This window comes from Anabrus simplex, chromosome 1 (assembly GCF_040414725.1).
Source record: "Anabrus simplex isolate iqAnaSimp1 chromosome 1, ASM4041472v1, whole genome shotgun sequence".
Taxonomy (NCBI): domain Eukaryota; kingdom Metazoa; phylum Arthropoda; class Insecta; order Orthoptera; family Tettigoniidae; genus Anabrus; species Anabrus simplex.
This window is the reverse complement of record NC_090265.1, coordinates 985,186,000-985,207,108: the sequence shown is the minus strand read 5'-3', so window position 1 is coordinate 985,207,108 and position 21,109 is coordinate 985,186,000. Positions and strand designations below refer to the sequence as shown.

General features: G+C 38.5%; 1 protein-coding gene across 4 annotated transcripts in view; it reads right to left on the bottom strand.

The window, feature by feature from the left end:
- REPTOR (repressed by TOR) overlaps positions 1-21,109 on the bottom strand; it is a 152,583-nt gene that overhangs the window by 104,977 nt on the left and 26,497 nt on the right. For all 4 annotated transcript variants that reach the window (XM_067136832.2, XM_067136831.2, XM_067136834.2 and 1 more), the window contains 2 exons: positions 11,053-11,257; positions 1,871-2,047 (listed from right to left, as the gene is read on the bottom strand). In XM_067136832.2, the coding sequence (XP_066992933.2) occupies positions 1,871-2,047; positions 11,053-11,257 (382 nt within the window). The remainder of the gene's footprint in view (positions 1-1,870; positions 2,048-11,052; positions 11,258-21,109) is intronic.

Here is a 21,109-nt window from a genome sequence, read left to right as displayed (position 1 = left end):
TTCGAGACCACAGCACATAACCCTGAAAGTGCCGCGCTGATCACCGGGAGCTGGCAGTTTGCTTCTATAAATCGATTCGTCTGCGACTTCAACATATTTATGGATCTTCATAGGTTGTTCGATAGTGTTGTGACTTTGTACCTGACAGAGTGTAAAAACTTACCCATTTGACAGTTCTCCACTATTCATAAACATTGCGAGACTTTACCTATCATTGCGTGTGCCGTACTACCATTCATAATATTACGTACTGTTTTTCTTTTAAGTGACTCACAATTTCTACCCCCATCATCAATTTATATTTCATCTTATACCAATCCAGAGTTCACTTAATTTTTTTCTTTTTCATGCGCATTGTTTTTCATGTTTTTTATGTTTTGAACGGCTGACGATGACCTGGACTAGGGTCGAAACCGGTCCCATTTTTAATTACTATTAAATAAGAATGTAATCACTACATTTCTTTCTCTTATGTATTGAATAGGTTGAACCTCTTTTTCAATTATTTAATTTTTAACGTTTTGACGTTTTATAAGTGCGAACATTTGACGAAACTTGTTCAGTCTTCGAGCAGAGCTCTCGAAATGCGCCGTGTCTCCTTGCAATTGTTGTGGCCACTCTCTGCTTTATGATTTTCCGAGATTCTGTAAACAATAGCACCCGAATGCGATGCTAAGATGGTCCCTTATGCAAGTTCACCGCCGATCGCTTTTCCAATACCGGTACAGTACTTGCTTTAATTATCGCAATGACGGGGCATTAACGCCAAGATCCATAAATATGCCATAGCCGTCCTTTCGTGAGATACAGTTTATTAAAAAACGATTGGTCGAGGATTTAGTGTTGATGGGACTGGGATTTCTGGACGGTTGATCCGGGAAATCGTTTCTTCGAGGAACGGATAATGCGGGACTTTTACAACGTGATTTAATTACCATGCTCGCGGGACCACGTAATTTGAACGCATATCCCGGGAAAACGTATTTTCCGGGAACGGATAATCGAGGTTCCACTGTATTTAAAGAGAAGTGCAATGCCAATGCACTTGGTATGCATGCTATTTACCAACTGACGAGCCCTAATTAGCACACTGGGGTGAAAGGCTGGCAACAGGAATGAGTTAGCTGGAAAATTTATAATCTCCAATAACGGACCCATTATATTGGTATTATAAATGTATTCATTCGGGACAAATAATTTTGGTTCCCTAAGGGAATATATATCCATATCATCTGATAGCCTAGCAAGCTTCAACTTTTACAAAAGAGATGAAGTTTCTCATAGTGCATTGGCAAGTTAATTGAAATTCTAATTAATTCTGTTATCATAATGTCTTCTTTTCAGGTATAAATTTATTACTCAAAATTTGTTTCAGCATACAGAAGATCCTAACAGTTATTTAAAAAAGAAAATGCAAGGTTAAGTGCAAGAGCCGGCGACTAACTCTAGAGACTGTTAAATGAGAGTTGCTATGGAGATCGTTCTGGCAATTTTTTAATGGTTTTGTACATCTCTCAGTAGTTTTTCAATATTAACCATATACCTTGGTTTCTTTTATACAGGAAGGAAAAGATCACATCAAGATCAGCAATAATGCAAAAATATATATATTAAAGTGCAAAGGGCCACAGAGAGCACAGAAGCGAGTACGTCACAACAAGCCGCTCACAGGTAGAGGCATGTCTCAAAATCAGAGGAACAATATAATGGGTGGACAAACATGAAATCATGCACATGCTAAGCGATTGTTCCATCAATTACGGGTACTACAGCTATTTTTACAATATGTATCTATGTATTTAGTGATGGTTGATACTACCATATGTAAAATGATGAAAGAGAACAAAACAAAAGGAATATGTCAACATACCTTGAAGCTAGTTTGTTCTTCTCTTTGCGAGACTTAGGTCTCACATTGAAGGGAAGTTCACTGACAGGTGTCATATCATTAATAATCCTGCTAAGTTTCTCCAGTTCTTTGCCAATGCTGCACAGTTTACGAGGATTTGGAGTCAAATCATTACCGTCTCCCTTTCTTGCTTTACCACTGAAAAATATTAACAATGATTCATCAAGCATGTTCAATGAAATATATACATTTATATTCATGCAGGAACATAAGATTAACAAAATGTACCTATCATAATATTCTTGTACAATAACTGCACAGAATCTACTACATTAAGGTACACTGATAAACACATTATTTTTTATTATAGGAATTCTGCAACTGAACAGCAAGGGAAAGAGTTCTCTCTAGGAAATTGTATGAACACTGAAGAGCAGGAAATGTAATTTAGAAATTGCCAAGGTGATGTATCAAACCACATTTGCTGAAGAGACCTAGCGTTTACAGTGCACTGTGTCTTTCGATATGGGCTAGAACAAATTTATTATTTTCAATGACCTGTGTCAGTCTCATACTTAGCTTTACCAAGGTATGAGGTATGAACGATGTTAGCAATGCCATTCCTTACGCACACAGTCTCTTATTAGAATGTGTGAAAATGTCACTAATACAGTCGGTTGGTGCATGCATTTCAGTGAACTTGGCAGACCGATATGTAATAGCAACTTCTGGCTCAGTGAAGAAAGCAACAGAAAATACCTCACTTACAATTTTCCCTGGTGCGCCTCTTCAGTGATGCCTAGGTCACCTATGACAGTTGATGACAAAGCTTTTGAGGATCCAACCAGCCTTCGTGCTGAGTACTAAATATATGAAACATGTACCAAAATTAATATCTGAGCTAGATGTCATTTAACCCTTTAGGTGTCAAGAAATGTGATCATGCTCAGAGTCTCTAACTTGCAGTGTTGCATACATGGAAAATTCCAATAGAAAAATAATGAAAAATATAAAATTTACAATCTCAATTACTTAGGCTCTTGGAGATGAGTGGATGTCAGAAAACAAGCTTTCCCCTTCAATACAACATTCCACAGATACAAATCCTTCAGGAATTCCCTGAACTTTCAAAGGCAGTATCAGATACTTCTAATGAAAATTGTTAGTGAAGTAGGTAGGATTTATATAATATTTGTGTGTGTTTATTTTTTCTCAAATTAAATATGCTACAGGAAAACTTCCGGAACATAACCTGCGTAGCAATATGGATAGTCGACCAATAAAGAGATTTAATTTACAGTCTGCATGAATCTTCACAAATATTCAGTGATAGCGACTAAGTGATATGAAAAATTGTCTTCAACATTTCCCATCTCCCCTGATTTTTGCTGAAAGCCTTCAGTCAAGGAATACACTAGAAAATGGAAATACCAAACAGTGACTGTTTCAGAACTATTTGAACAGAATAGAATGAAATATTGTGCTTCAAATTACATTTACGTTCGTTCCTAAGAACTGTATACCGTATTTACTCGTGTATTAGACCCCCCCCCCTACGGCTTTTCCAGACGAAGAAAATGAAAAAAAATTAATCTCGCCTATAAGACTCCCCAACGTAATTCGTCAGAGAACGACGACGATTCCGCTTCGAAGCGGGTACAAGTCTTAATGCAGCTCTGAAGACATCGCACAAATTTGTGAATAGTTTCTTCTGTACGACCTACACAATGAAAACGTGTCGAATCCATGCGGTACATCTGTGTTTCGTAGTTCAGAAATGTCCGCCTCTGTAGCGTAGGTCTACTGCAGCTCTGATGACGTCGCACAAATAGATGAATAGGCCTAGCTTCGTGTCCAACCCGCGCATTGCAAGCATGCATCAGTCGTGCTATATGTCTGTGTTTTGTAGATAAAATTGTCCGCCAGCGTAATAGCACAAATAGTTGCTGTTTTCGGGAGTCTGACTTCGATTCCCGGTACCGTACTGCCAGAGATTTACGAATGGCAGGAACGTTGATATGCAGTAAAAGCGGTACATGTAACTCCCCTCCACTGGGGTTGAGTCTAAAAAGAGCTGTACCACCTCGGGATGAGAAAACGAGTTTACTTTAGTTGAGAAATATTCGCAGTTGTTGCTATTTATACAGCAGGCGAGATAATTAACAAAATGGTCGTTTATCTCATAACTTGGGCCAATATAGGTATATATTAGGAGAGAAGTAAGTTTAAAACATGATAAAAGCTATCCAATTAAAACGATTGGTTTAGTCGCCAACGTACCTAACAAATAATAATAATAATAATAATAATAATAATAATAATAATAATAATAATAATAATAATAATAATAATAATAATAATAATTTTATGTCCCCACGTACTTTAAACGATTTTTGGAGATGCCAAACAAAACATACAAGGGTATGCGTTAATAAAAAAAGAGGCAACGAATGTATGAAATTAAACATGATAATAAAACGCATTACCGCCACACCTGTAGATATCCATAAATGCTGTATATTTTCCAGTTATTTATTTTTTCTGTCAAACTTTCGGCACTATCAGGGCGATAATATACCTAACCTAAACAATGTGGTCTGTCTGATCTTGTGGACAGCTGTTTACGCAAATCCTGATGTGATAAATGTAGAGAACAAGCATGAAATGTACTTAAAAATAAGGGTCTGTGTTTCAACAGCCGCAGTTTTTCCAGTTACTATGCATTACATTCAGAAGTACAACTCGTAACATACGCTAGTTACCAGCTGATGGTTTGACATGTCTTCTACAGTACAACTTTATTCGGAAGGAGTGGCTTCTGCTACATATACACCAACTGGGAATATCAGAGACCATCTGGAAATAAATTTACACTGTTTAGACTCTATAGTCGGGAACAAAATTATTTTTAAAAGGTTCAAAAAGACGAGAGCTCGTATACTCTTGATTGCAGTGCATGGCTCAAAGATAATGAGGCATGGCTGACGCGACTGACGAGAGATAGCAGTGAAGATGACGTCACTCAGAATGCTGACACGCCGGTAGCAAGACAGGGAAGTTGGCGGCGCAAGGCGATAATTCAAATGAAAGCAGTGATCAGGTTTACTGTGTGGTAAGCCTACTGCTGAACTGACAATATTTAATTATATGATAACACGATACCCTTATCCCTTTCTCCTATGGGATCGAGTATGAAGTGAGACGAATCTTCGTAGCAAGTTTTTACGACCGCGTGCCCTTCCTGACGTCAACCTCACCAGAGGAATTAATGACATGTAACGAATGACGTGATATGAATAACTAAAACAGACTTTTATATGTACCGTAGGCCTAAAAGTCGTGTTCACCATTTATTGTCTTTCTACGTTTAGGAATACTGCCTTCCGACGAAATTAGCCAGTATAACTTAAATACATTCTAAGTTTGTTAAATAATAGTATAGAATGTTTACACGTACAATTTATAGCTCTTCATAACCTAGAAGTAATGTGTTCACTGCACAAAATTTTGAGGTTATCACACATTGGACCCCCCTTTACTATTTTTGGCTGTAAAAGTGGGGGGGAAAAGTGGTCTAATACGCAAGTAAATACAGTATTATGAGACTAGGTTTTGTTATTACAATGTCCAAGGAAACCAGAAGTTGGGTGTGGCACTATTTAATCAGCTGAATTTGGTGTAAAAACAGTTTGACCTAAAGTACAATAATATAAAATTCCAGGAAACAAACTTGTCCTTGAGATAGTGAGGTAGGAAGATGAACATCAGGTTGCTACACAGGTGTGATATTTATCTGCCTACTGGCTACATTGTCAGTATGAAATACATTTCTCCATAAACAAGTGGTTGCACCCTTTTATCTAGTCCATTAACAACATGCTCCTCCTTTTTCTGTCACCACACATGGCCTCATGAAAATCCTCTACAAGCTGTTGAATTTCAGATATGTCCACTAGCTTTGTTCTCTAATTTACAGCAATACCGGACGTTGTTAAACTGGAAGACATTTTTAAAGGAACTTGTTTACATTAAATTCAAAATACATGCTAGAGACCACATACAGAATTAAAATAAAATACTATTAGCAACCGCCGGAGAATATGCATGTCCTGTTTGATATTCATCATCCCATACCAGACAGGTGGATGTGACCCTCAACGAGACATATGGGCTAGTGACTGGTGGCTACTAAAAGTCTACTCCAATTGACAAACTCTATTGTCTAGCTGGGATTGCTCCACCTTGTATTCGAAGGAAAGTAGCTGAAGACAAGGAGAGGACTACAGTGGGGCAAGAAAGTACTCACCCCTGCATGGCCATACACCTCCAACACAGAGACTGGGGTCAAGTAAAAGTTTCCTACGAACATCTGAGGAACTACAACCGAGAACAAAAGAGAATGGCATAATAATAATTTATCACACACTTATAACTCTCTCAATGCTTGATATCACGCACAAGGAACATTTATACTGACACTGTATTTGTCTTTCAACACAGGTAGAAACACTTGAACATACTTGATGTGTACTTCGTTACTTTCCAAAGTTTGCGAGTGGATTTCTGAGCTTGAAAGATTCTCCGGATTTCCATTGTCCAAAAGAACTACTGTCACTTCTAGTAATGAAATCCTTTTGTTCTGCAGGATGAAAAAATGCGTAATGCTGAGTATTTTATTGTTTCCTGAACTACAACTGTCATAGGTGGCCTAGGCATCACTAAAGAGGCGAACCAGGGAAAATTGTAAGCGAGGTATTTTCCGTTCTAATGCCTTTGCTGGAATCAATGTGTTGCTAATAGGAGTGCATTTTAGTCTTCCCTGAGTAACCCATATGAAGGTTAATTCGTCAATTTTATTATGCAAAGACACAGTAGAGTTGTGATGTTGTTCCAATGTTTTTTCACTAGTGTTACAAAAGTTTTTGATTTTCCCATTTCTCTCCTCCTTCCTTGTCACTGACATTGGCTTTTCCAACTACAGTACAGTATTGTGTTTGGTTAAATACAAGAAAACTGACAGCTGTGGTATGATTAGTGACTGCAGCCTACACTGGCGCCATGCAATGGCGGAGCACTTAAAACTCAAAGAGCGATTGTATTAGTTCCACTACTTGTACTGCAGCAGGACTTAAATCACACTCATCAACAAACTGTTTTATTTCTGAAAAACCTGCGTCGGCTTCTTGCAGAAAATTAGTCTCTTCCTAGGTAACTATCTTAAATATTCGGAACGTTATTACGTTTTTTTTACCGAGTTTTTAATTTCATTACCCATGATGTTGATGCCTGGAATTTAATACTATTCAAATTGTTTTATTCTGTTACTTAAATTTTTCGATCTGTCGAAACTAATTTATAAAGAAATTAAACGTAGAAAATACCTAAAAAAGAAAACTTATAACAGATTATACCTGGAAAAGAAACTACTACTTTAAATTAGAATGACATGTTTTGTTCTTGAAAGATCATCAGATTCTATCAAATTGTAACATTAAAACTTTCCAGTCTGTCAAACACACAACAATTTCAATATAAATTATAACACTATAAACATACCTCTAGACTACCGATGCTAAGTCCGTTGTCACGAAACACTATTTCAGAAATAGTGTATAGTGTCGCCACAGTTGTGTGATATGGAAAAAGGGACCCTATTTGTGCTTGTATTCCATTCAGAAATTAGAAATTTATTTCGTGTTGAGCGGTAGTGTTTAGTGACAGTCACATTTTCAGCCTCAAAATATGCCACATTGCTCTTACACAGGGTAAATACAAATTGCAAATACTTTGCATGCTTGAGGAACCCATATGGCAATCTATCAAATAAGGACATTTATATTAGTGTCCAGAAAAATAACTGTGGTACAATGTTACAGTGCTCAGATAGTTGATCCATATCAATTATAACCCAGCTATGTCTAAGTAAGGGACACCAATGAGGTAAAATATTACTGACTTTAAAAAAAAAGTTATCAGCAATATGAAAATATAAGGATCACCAACAGAAAAAAGTTTATATATATGGAAACACTTCTTACCTTCAGAGAATACGGGCTTATGTAATTTGGAAAAACACACAACTATTGGATGCAAATGGAAAATACATCAGAAATTCAATATAGCTGAGAAACCCAAAAATCCTCATCCATGACAGCAATCTTTCAAGATAACCAATTCTCAAACTCAATTGTAATACCTCATGTATGTCTTTTCACGAGAGTTTAATCCTGATGTAAACATGGTATGTCCACACCTCTGCCAAAGAAAGAGTTGTGATTCGTTGAATGTGTAGTACCGACCTCCACCCCGTCAACATCTCGCGTTTGGACGTACAGGGCTCCGCATCGCATATGACAACAGTGCAAAGATCTGAACTTCTGAATAAAAGACTAAACCTGAATTCTGTTCACTTAGTTTATTGCAACACATTCACAATGCACTGCCTATGGTCATTTCAGAGCGGTTTTCCTCTTTTCTGCTTCACTCACACGATGGTCCTACATCTCGCTCCATTTCTCTCACTATGAATACTGACACTGACTGCTGCTGCAAGATGCAACACCTTATTTCCACACTGTACAGCTTGGGACTTTCCCTCACTACGAGAACACTTCCTGTATTACACCACACCTTGTGCCTTCATTTCTCGTTATTTAATCAATATTCAATCAAAACCATATATATATATATATATACACCAGTATATATGACAACCATATTTTAATTTGATTATGTACTCTTCCAAACTCTCTAAATGTAAACAAAAATAAAATAAAAATTAATGCGACGTACTATTTTCCTTCGAGCTCACATACAGTCGAGTGAGTGCGACGGTTGCTTCTCCAATCAACTACGTCTATGCCAACATGCATAGGCAAGGTGCTCCGCCTATTTGTTTACATCAGGATTAAACTCTCGTGAAAAGCGGTATAGGCATAGGGATAGCTGGCATGCTACTCCTAAACCAAGGGGCCGGCTTGGTTATGTAGTACTATACAGTAAAATAACAAGCAAACTGAAAGATACCTCGCATACATGAAGAGAAGAACTGGAAGGTTTCAAGTGACTTGACAAGGGAGAAAGTGTTACAAAATTGGCTAATGAATTTAGTGTTGGAAAAGCCAATGCCAGTGACAAGGAAGGGAGGAGAGAAATGGGAAAATCAAAAACTTTTGTAACACTAGTGAAAAAACATTGGAACAACATCACAACTCTACCGTGTCTGTGCATGATAAAGCTGACGAAGCAACCTTCATATGGGTTACTCAGGAAAGACTAAAACAGCAACACATTGATTCCAGCAAAGGCATTACAATTCAACAAAGTTATAAAGGACGGTTCAGCATTTACTGCTAGCTAGGGTTGGTTAGACCATTGGAAAAAAGAGACATGGTATATGACAACTGAAGATAAGGGGAGAAAAATTATCAGCCAATGTTGCCGCTGCAGAAGAATAACAAAAATTGAGTTTGCAGAATTGTTTTTGTCAGAAAATTACTTGCCACACCGTTAGTTTACAACAATGACAAGTCTGGACTCAATTCAAAGCACTTCCTACTAGAAATCTTGCTCGAAAGACGAGCAGTCTGCACCAGGCTTTAAGATGAATAAACGTCTCACTGCTTTAGCACATAGCAATGCCACGGCAACAAACAAATTACCACTCATGGTAATTGGAAAATTTGCAATCACACACACTCTAAAACCCATGAACAAGAACTCTCCCTCCAGTTTATTACAGAAATCAGAGCAAAGCTTGGATAAACGGTGTTCTCTTTTTAAAGACTAGTTTAAGAAACAATTTGCTCCCATGGTTAAAAGGCTCAATAAAGAAAATGGACTCCCTCCTCAAGCTTTACTTTTGATTGGCAATGCTCCACCTCATCTTTTGGATATGCAGCTAGTGAATTGAGAAATTAAAGCAATCTTTTTCATCACCAAATGTGACCTCAATCTTGCAACCTCTGGATAAGGTGGGTTAAATACAAAATATGAAATTATATTACTGGAAAATGCTTCAATGAACTCTTAATTGAAGGAGAGAACAGTTCCATTTTAAAGTAGAAAAACCAGTAGGTAGCTAAAGCTAAGTCTTGTGTTTGAAGAAACTCCATCCGTTCAATCACTGAACAAAGATGACCTCCTACAAGTGGTTCAAGAAATCCCACGATGCGAAAATGCAGGGTAGAATTGCTTTCAAGAGAGGATAGCAGTTGACAATGGTCACCAGGACTTACTGATTTTTTTCTAGTTAAGTGAAAGTTAGTGTGTTTACACCCAAATGTTCAAATTATGCAATTAAGAGGAAAATATTGATACAGGTACATATAGTAAAATACAGTAATACATATATATATTTTTTTTTTGCAACAGAAGTCGTATTCTGCTAGCTTAAAAACTGTAATCATTTTAAATACAGTTCTATGATTAAATACTTCTTCTACCTTTCAAGTGGGATTTTAATTTTCCTCTATCACAGATTCTGTTAGGATATCTAAAATTTCAAATTAGCAGGGTTCAGATTACCTGGATTTTACTGTATTTCAAGTCCAAGATAGATTAATTACATTAAAACATTCACTCCCAGCTCCCTCCACAGGTATTTAATCATGCAGCCCAGTGATTTTTAGAGGTCACCCTGACCCGCTAGGTAACATACACATGGATTTAACTTCGTATCACTCCTATAGTATAATGCCATGACTACCCGTTTCATCACTCAACGCCACTTGAATTTCAACCACGTACTTCAGAGACCTTGGGAATGGCAAGTGTTGATTTAGATCGCATATCGCACAATGCGGGAAATTACCCAAGCTGTAGTAAAACATTCATCTGCCTGCTACCTACCGGTATACTGATAGATCGCGTCATATAACGTACATTTGAATGTAAAAAGTTGGCACAAATTCACGTGTTCTTTACACGTGAAACTTAATCCGAACTTGGTCAGATATGGGAGTGAATGTGTTACAAGAAACACGTCAAACGTTAAAAAGTTTATAGTCTTATTTTCATTCTTCAGTTCAGTTGCATTCTATAGCTACACAACACAATGCGGAAATTTAGCTAATTCATTCAATCTCGTAAGCAAATGACCCATTACTGACAAGTATCAATAGAGTTTTGGCATAGAAAAAATGAAAAAATATGCAACTCTTTCATATACCTTCATAATACAATATATGTCCACATTAACGTACCTGTGTTTAATTCCTCTTACAGAACACTCGGGGCTGAACACTGGATCTGTAACTTCATTCAAAACATGAGGATCTTCTAATGTAGTCTTCAGCACAAGCCTTTGACCTTTAGGACCCTTGGCTTGAACATTATACTGCCAAAAGTATCGTTCTTTCTTACTTAAGGATGTCTTTGAACCCCCTCCTTCACCATCGCTAACAGATTCTAAAAATAAAAATAAAAGAGGGGAGAGAAAAAAATTAATGTTAACTACAGTAGACTTTTGATTCACAAAACAGAAAAAAAATATATATCAAGGTAAGTTCCAAGCACTAAAATTTATTGCAATACATAACGACAATGCCCCATGGCCTCTTACCTGTCATCAAACATGTGATGTACACAGCAATTGCACGTAGTGTTAATGATAGAGCAGAAGCCGGAAATAGTGCATAAACTTACAGAAGGCAGTTCTATGTAGTGCCTATCTGACTTACAGTGGGGATGAAAAAATCCAGGATAACCAGAAACACAAAGACAAAATAAGTTCTGCAAGCAGCTATTACTCATCCAGTGGTTTGTCAAAGTGGAAAATTATGAAAATGTCTACTTATGCAAAACTGGAAATAGCCATGTTGGAATGATTTCAATAGTAACAAATAGAAAGCATGCAATTATCTGGCACAATGTGTGCTGAAGAGGCCCATTTTCGTTTTTCTAGATATTATGGATTGAAGGCAAATTTAATGCAACATCTGGTTGCCTGATGAGATTTAACCCATTCACATACCATTTAATTGAACTTATTTATGCCCTGGTGTACCATTTATTTTCATTACTTTACATGATATTATGACCGACACTGAAAAAGCATGCTTTACAGCAACCCAATGAGAAGAAATATCCAAACTACTGTCAGATATACAGTACTTTGTAAAGTCTTTATGTGTATGACAGATCAAAAAACAGTCATACCAGCAGCGCCACCTTGCACCGGTGGCATTCAAATGAAGATTCCTTCCTCAGACACCGTGTCACACAAACTTTGCATCTCCATGATAGGATTACCTTCTTCGTTGTTGAGGGTATTTTGGTTGGAATGTGTCCCCAGTGCCTCCCCTGAAGTCTCAGTGGTGTATCCCCAGGGCTTGGGCATCCTCGTTTTGGATAGTCAGGCAGGGTCACACTTGCCAACAGCTGTTCGGCCAAACTGATCCGGAAGCTGGTAAAGCCTACTTGCTTCTTGTCAGGGTTGAGGCGGTGATGAATGATGTTGGAATTCAGAAGTGTCATGTCTAGCATGTAAAAGTATATTTGTTTGTATACTTCCTCATCAAGGGGAATGATGCGAGTCTGGTCATGGGAATCAACACCACCCATTCCACTGCCTCTCTCTTTCCCCATGCCTGTATCGCTCACTCCCCGTCTCCCTCTTCCTCACTTGGGTCTTAACTTCTTCTTGCCATCATACTTTACTACTTCAAGGTAATCTGGCCTTCATTTCATCCACGGAAACCAGTGTTCCTTTTCATATGGCATTACCCTATTTATATCCTTGGCAGCTGATACAAGACATTTACTTGCGTAAGCATTTGTCTCATTTGTTAGATCAGGGCCTCTCAGGGTGCATGCTCCTGGTGCATGCACTGTGCACGGTGCAAAAGACGACTTCGCATGGTTGACCAGAGTGCAGACCCCCACTCCTCAATTTGGAGCAATAGTGCTGTCTCTCTCTTTCCCCACGCCTATCTCGCTCACTCCCCGTCTCCCTCTTCCTCACTTGCTCCGTAGCGATCCAAATCTGAGCCGAGATTAGCCGAGTAGCCTGGAGATGAAGTGTTGGTCCGAGCCGAGCGGGACCGATGCACAGTGCACGGAGCTCTTGCGCCTCGATTTGCACGCGTGAGATTTTGGGCGTTTGAGAGGCCCTGTGTTAGATGTTTCCAAAAGTCTGCTGTTAGAAATTCATTCACAACTTGCAGTTTGTTCGGGCATTGTCCTAGGTGTCTTTGAACAACACTATTTATTTCACCAATTGCAATGCATGAATGATACTCTAGAGTATAACTAACGTGCTCCAAGTTCCATTCCCTATCGTGTAAAATGACATTTACAGATTATCCATGGTAACAAGTTACAAACTTCAACTTCACAGATACAATATCAGATGAGCAACAGCGGCCGCCAAGATCGGCCACATCACTTGAGAATTGCCAGCTGAATGGAGCAATAAGAGGACACCTGATTTTGAATACTGCATTTTATGCATTCCACAGCAATCTATGTTGCCAATAATAATCCAATGCAGTTGTTTTTCCTTCAACTTTGAGGAGACCCCCCCCCCCCCCCGCTCTTCAATTAGGATCTATTATCTCCACAATTATATATGTGTTATCAGCAAGAATATAATGAATAATGGGATTATATTAACCAAATGCAAGGACAATTTTACATTAAGGAAAGATTTTTAAAGTCCATTTTAAATATAATATGAAGAAACAGATGGTGTTTTTCTGTTCTTAAGACTTTGATCATTAGTTCTAAGCACCAATTCTTATTTCAAGTGTGCTCAAGAGAAAACATCGGCAATGGTTAAGACTCCGATCGCGATGAACTTGGAAAACACACTGAGGTACACGTAAAAAAAAAAAAAAAAAAAAAAAATGTCGGCACTAACTAAGAGACCTAAGAGTTGCGACACTTCAAGTTCTGAGCGAACAGAGATGAATACCTGATGGCCAATGCTAAGCCTGCCTCGTGCCACAGCTCTGCACCTCCTCCCCTCTCACCTCCTTCTGATTCCCACTGCACGTTTCCCTTCTCCCCGTGCCTTCCTGTCTGCTTAGCTGTTGAAGGGGACCGGTGCTAAACTTTATTCTAGATTATCTATGGTTTCCGATTATCCATGGATCCTCTACCACCAATTACTCCGAATAATCACGAGCCTACTGTTCACGTTGGGGCACTGGGCTTCCAGTTTGAACAAACTGTTTGAAATTTTGAAATGAAATACACAAAACACATCAGAACACTCAAATACAAGTCAGAATTTGCTTTTGCAAATTTCCTAGATACAGGAAACATATGTCAAAAATATGTAGACATCAATTTAATCACGGAAATTCTCCACACTGGCTTTAAGGAAGATACCCTGAACACTCAATATGAAATATAGAAGAACTTAAAAACAACACATTTGAGGAGGTACGTAAATTTCATATTATGCTATTGATTTCATATTATCCTACTGAGCTCTTTTTATACAGTGAGTTTCTCTCATTGGTTTGTATTATAAAGTTTGATAATTCCTCAGAGATGATTTATTTATGTACCAATATGTTGTATTTCATTATTTTTAACAGCGGGATATGCATTCCAGTGAACCTGCTTATTCGGGCCAGCTATAAGATTGCTATACCGATAGGGCATACTCTGATAACTTTCAGTGAGGGTGCATTTGTGAAAGAGTGTGTACTTCTGGCAGCTGAGACAGTGTGTCCAGAACAAGTGGAAGATTTTCAATCTATTACCTTATCCTCTTCTACAATTATGCGACGAATAAAGGACCTAGCTAATGACTTTCACAGTCAAATTATGTAGCATCACAAAGAATTTAATAGCATATTCACTGGCGATAGACCACAGCATGAATATTAATGACACTTCCCAACTTGCTATTTTTATCAGAGCCATAAACAGTGACCTTGTGGCAAGGAAAGAACTGTTAGATATAGTGCCAATGAAACATACCACAAGCAGTTTTGATATATTTGCAAGTCTCGAAGTGACAATGGAGAGTTTTGGCCTTCCATAGGAAAAACTAGTGTCCATAGCAACAAATGGGGCAGCTGCCAATGTGTGGGAAGAATACAGGAGTACTAGGACGTCCCCAAAACAATCTAAAAGAAATGAACGTTCAACATGATCTTCTGTTTGTGCACCGCATTATACACCAAGAAAATCCATGTTCAAAGCATATCCAACTTGAAACTGTCATGGATGTAATTACTAGAGACGGGAATTTGCCTATTTTATTCCTGTGTTCAGAAACGTAGGCTTTTGAGATATAAATCCGTTTTAGGGTCTTTTTAGCTATATTTCGTTGGTTTTATTGTGCCTATAAATGCCTATTTCAGGGGTTTGTGCCTATTTGGAGTATAATTGCCTATTGGATGCCTTTTGACTGTATTAAAACAGTCGATTTTCTTCCAGTGCATTACACTGTAACTAGTGTGTTCGACAGAATTACCTTCTCTTTTCTCAATATCTGTTTAGCGCACGAACAAAAATGGGAATTCTCAGAAGTTACCAGAAATACTTCTAGGGAAATTTCCATCGGGAGAAACAAGGAACAATTTCACCTCTAAGTCTTCAACCCCACCAACCTCCCAAGACATATGCAAGAACCAGTCAAAGTCCAACTATGTTGCACAACCCCTATGCCCTGTAACTTCCTTTCGATGCGAACTGTTGCATGCGTACACTTTATGTTCAGAATGTGTTGAGATGTATTGTGAAGTAGGAGGAGGAGGAGAAGAAGAAGTGTGTTTGCGGCAATGCCCAAAGAATAATCGTCGAAGTCCTACTGGCTGAAGCAGTGGATCACAGGGGATCCCAATTTCACTACGAATCTGTCAAACTTGCTGTAAGGAGGTAAGTTTGTTTGTTCCTTTCATCTTTTTTGTGATTGAGAACTATGATCGCATTTCATTGTAGCATCAGAAGATGTATGAAGACAGAAGGAGATGGCGAGCGCTTGTACACCACACCCGGGAAACTGGAGTTGGGAAATGATGATGATGATGATGATGATGATGATGATGATGATGATATATACACACATACATACATACATTATCATTATAGACTGTTATGCCTTTCAGCATTCAGTCTGCAAGCCTCTGAGAATTTACTAAACGTCGCCACAATCCTCGATTTGCAACTAGTGTTGTGGCCTCATTTAGTTCTATACCTCTTATCTTTAAATCGTTAGAAACCGATGATATATAGGCCTATTAGTTTATGTACTGTGGCAAGTTGTTTTGTTGCAATGCTGTATTAGTCGTGAACTTTCAACAATTTATATTGCTAAAATGTAAATAATCATTAAAGTACTGATCGAGGAGTTAGAACGCCGGTGGTCTCTTGTCAGAGAATGAATGAAAATTAAATCGGTATTTTGAACTGTGATTCATTTCCTGCGAAAATAGAGATTTACAACTGAAATACAATTTTTAAAACTCCCTTTAAAAAACTGTGAATTCTAGGACGATGCCACAGTGTGTTTTACAAGGTTGCCAAGACTATCTTTACAAGACCAGGCCAGCAAAAAGACCGTTGGTCTGGATTGGTGAGGACCGGTTAGTAAGCGTTGAGCGTGGAGGGAAGGAGAGGAAAGCAGAGAGTCTCAGGGGCGTAAGCTCCCAGGTTAACAAGCCTCTAGCATCCCCTCCAGAGTCTTGCTAAATTGTGACAAAAATAAGTTTATGGGCACATGTCACGTCAATTTTAAATTACTCGGTTTTTAATTTTCAACGAGGATGGCGGCCTTGTTGGCACACATGATGCAGGATCTATTACAGGCAACAGAAAATAGTCTTCATGACAGCTGGCCCGGCTGACTAAAGCTGGTGAATAGAAACAAATAAATGTTCACAAATCTCAGATTTATAGTGCCTCCATTTTCATTCTTCTATATATGTAAGAATGCTGCTAGGGCAAGCTTGGTGGGTCCTTGGCAAGCAAAAAGGACGGATCTCTCCACTACGCTGCTCCGGTATTGCTTCACATCGTTTTAATTATATTTTTCACCCGGTGAACACGATACAATACTGCCAAATTATAACTGAAAATCCTTGAGGATATATTTCCATGTATATTACTAATTCCCTTGTTCCTACTTTAAAGATTTTTACTTCTAGAAACATCATCCCTAATAGTCTCTAATGAAACAAATGCATGATACATACATATAATTTATGTCAATTTTATTATCTTTCAGATCAAATGTGAGAAAAATTCCACATAGGTCAACTTAGAAATACTGCGATGCATGTGATACAAGTACAGAAATCTGTATCAATGCAGCCTTTCTACCAATCCACTTTGGCAGCGACCAAAAACCATTATCTTCAGACCTATGCATTGCAATGTTGGGAGCTAATATGCCCCTGCATGAACCGGAGCATCTTCAAATTTCAACAGGCTGCTGGGAGCAAACACCAAGTAGGAGAAGAGCGACATTCCCCTGGTGGAGTCATTTAGGATTGTGGAAGAAGTCAGGGGAAGTTATGACCGAACCTCTGGGAAGGCAGCTGCTGTCAGCAAAATAAAACCGGTGAAGTGACTTCATTGAAGTTTCGACCAGTCACTTCATGTGATGTTGAGAGTTCTTTCTCTCAGTACAAAAACATTATGCATGGGAGGAGAACAAGACTGTTACCGGAAAACATTGAAACGTTGCTTGTAAATTCCTTTTATGGTAATTTAGTGTGTTATTAAATTGTAAGTAATTTTTTCATGCCTATTTTACACGTTAGTGCCTATTTAAATGCCTATTTTCGCTAATTTATGAGCCTATATGCCTGCCCCTATGTTAACTGTTTTTAGTGCCTGTAATTCTCGCCTCTAGTAATTATTAAAAAAACTAACTTTATCAGATCAAGGGGACTGAACCACAGAAAATTTCAAGAAGTTTCTTCGTGACACTGCATCCTAATGAGCTATGCGACCTAGACCAGACATCACGTAGTCGCTCTAGGGAACTGGTGTTACTTGCTCCCCTCGAGACGGCTGTCACGTGACATGAGAGCAGCGGACAGGCGTGTTGCATACCGTGACCGTATTGTACTTGCCGCTCGGACTGTTGATCGGCACTATAGTACCATTCGCTGAAAGTGAGAAAATGTGCGGCTTTTCATTTGATCAAGTATTTTATATGATAACATTGCTTTTAATCACTACATTCCTACTGACGCTTTTGTAATGACCTATGTTGACTTCAGTTAGGCAAACCACAAAGTCTTTCTGAGAATCCCGTAGTGAAGCATGGGTACATCTGCTGGTACTATTTAAACGAGCCCAAAAGTCAGTAAATGAACATGTCCCAAGGCTTCAGTTAATCGTGAAAATGTATTTATTCAGGACACACTGCACACTGCTGCATATTTCCTTTGTCAACGAATAATTTTGTTGCCCTGTTCATTTCTAATAACATGAAATTACTACATTCAGCGAAAAAGGGAAAATTAATTACTGTTTTGGAAAGTTTAGAAATTTATCTTACACAAAATAATTTTGAATTAAGTTTAAATGAGAGAAGTGCAGAAGATAACCCACTGTATAGACTAGCATGTGATCATTTAAGGAACAAAAAGAAAAAAGCAGAAAAACTTGAAGATCTTAAATTTATGTGGTATTCTCATTCAGTTCAACAAAATGTAATGTATTGATCATTTTTATAATATTTTGTAAGTTTTCTTTACTCACTGATACGGTGTACTAGCTGATGTACCCATACTTCGCTACAGAATTCTACATTGCATACAGAATTCTAATGTACATGTGAGCAAGATTGTATTAAATTGCATAGCTTTTAATGTTACCCTAGGGGCCGATGACCTTCGATGTTAGGCCCCTTTAAACAACAAGCATCATCATCATCATCATCATCATCAATGTTACCCTAGAAACGTGATGGGGAAGACACCAAACATTTTTTCTCATATGAAGACTGAGTTAGGGATTTATTTAGCGTATGGCTTATACAGACATAATCAGTAATATATATACATATTTACAGCTGAGAAACAAAGTAATTTGTGCTTCACAATTGAACATCTAATTCTTCAATCCAGCGTGCAGCATCTGAAGTTAGCAGCAGGAAGTCATCTTCCACCGTGATAGGCTTGAATCTTACATTCCCTGACGATATGACGAACAGTCTGGAGTGGAGCTCCGCAGTCACAGTCTGGATTAGGTAGCTTTTTCCACTTATGGAGAGCGGCTCTGCACCGACCATGTCCTGTTCTGATTCTATTCAGGGCAGTCCAGGTCTTGCGTGGTAGGTGGGATCCACTTGGAAGTCTGGGACCTGAGAAGAAGGTATGAAGGCGCACATCCGTTGCTGCTTCCCATCTACTTTTCCACTCATCAAGAGATTTAAAATCCTTAGCATCCATGTTAGCAGCATCACGCAGAGTTGGATGGTCTGATTTTAGTCTGTTAAGATTCAGAAGTCACTATTCACGGGTAGACTAAGATTTCTTGAGATCTGTGGAATTCCTTCATAAGGGCGTTAGATCGGCGTAGATCAGGTGGCACTATACCAGTTAGCAGCGGAAGCCAATGAACTGGAGTAGATGTGATTGAGCCAGATATGATGCACATTGTGGTATTAAGCTGGGTGTCAACAAGCCTTGTATGATGACTGTTCATCCAAACAGGTGCACAATACTCAGCACTTGAATACACCAAACCCAGGGCTGAAGATCGCAAAGTGGTTGCTGAAGATCCCCAGGTAGTTCCACACAGTTTATGAAGGATGTTATTTCGAGACTTCAACTTTTGTGCTAAGTTCAGGAGGTGTTGTTTGAAGGATAGTGTACGGTCCACGATGACACCAAGGTATTTTGGGTTCCAGTTATGACGAAGAATTCTCCCTCTGAAACTAACATTCAGTTTCACGTTCGCCAAACGATTATTTAAGTGAAAGCAAGACACTTCTGTTTTACTCGCACTGGGTTGAACTCTCCAGATTTTGAAGTAATCTTCCAGTAAAGACAGGTCTTTGGTCAGAATCTCTTCAGTCGTATCCATTACATGATCTTGTACAGCTAGAGCCAAGTCGTCGGCATAGCAGAATTTTCTGGATGAAGTGTCAGGGAGGTCAGAGAGATATAAGTTGAACAAGCTTACTGTATGAGTTAGGGAATTTTTAGTGTTATGGTAGACCCGCTTGCATACCATCAGTCACAATCAAGTTGGGGAGTTTTCATTATAATGGTAGACACCCACTCTCCACCTGCCTTTTTACATCCTTCGAAAGACTGCCTTAGTGGTTTGCTCAACTGAAATGAACATACATTACGAAGACATCAGTAGGAGCGGTGCGATTAAAAGCAATGCTTTCATATGAAATACTCGATCAAATGAATGTATGAAAACCATAACGGTATAAGTAGCATTTTGGTCATTCAGAGAAAAAGGCATTTGAACACCTTAACACTCATATAAAGCATGCTATTTGTAGTTATACCACCCATCACTAGAGCGCAGAATATTACCGCTATCACTTGTATATCTTTGCTGGTGAGAACATACATCCTCCCGGAGTTACATCCTGCACTCAACTCATTTTATTTTTTAAATGTCACTTATACTGTTATGGTTTTCATCCATTCAAATTAAACACCACACATTTTCTCACTTTTAAAGAACAGGACTACACTGCCGATCTAACAGTCCAAAGTTCCAGAGCTGGAATGACCAAGCCGCAGACAGCTGTGTTTCGGAACACGCTCCGTCATTTTTTGGCGGGGAGAGGGTCGAATAGTGGAGACTCTCAGGGCAAAAACTATGCCCTTTTACTAATCTGTTTCCTAGGAGTACCCGATGAGTCGGAAAATATCAATTCATTACAATGGCGGCGGAAAAATCTATCTGACTTGGAGGCAAATTTTTCCTCCAAGCCAGAGGAGAAACCCCCTCTTCACTGATAATTTGGAATAAAATGAATGTAGAATTTAATAAAAGTGAAGAGGAAGAAGCTTTTCTTAAGAACCGGCTCTTTTCAGGATTGAATTTTGAGTTATTTAGTGAATTGTGGTGCTGTAATTTGGAATAGGCCTAAATTGTTATTCTAGACCAGGCCACATTACTACTACTACTACTACTACTACTACTACTACTACTACTACTACTGCTACTACTACTACTACTACTACTACTACTACTACTACTACTAAGTCAGCCTCTGCCTTAAGTATGCACACTGCTCATTCAAAACTGTATGTCAGAGTAGGGATCTAATAACGGCAATGCAACGAAGAACCAGCGTGTTATGTACCAGCTGTATCA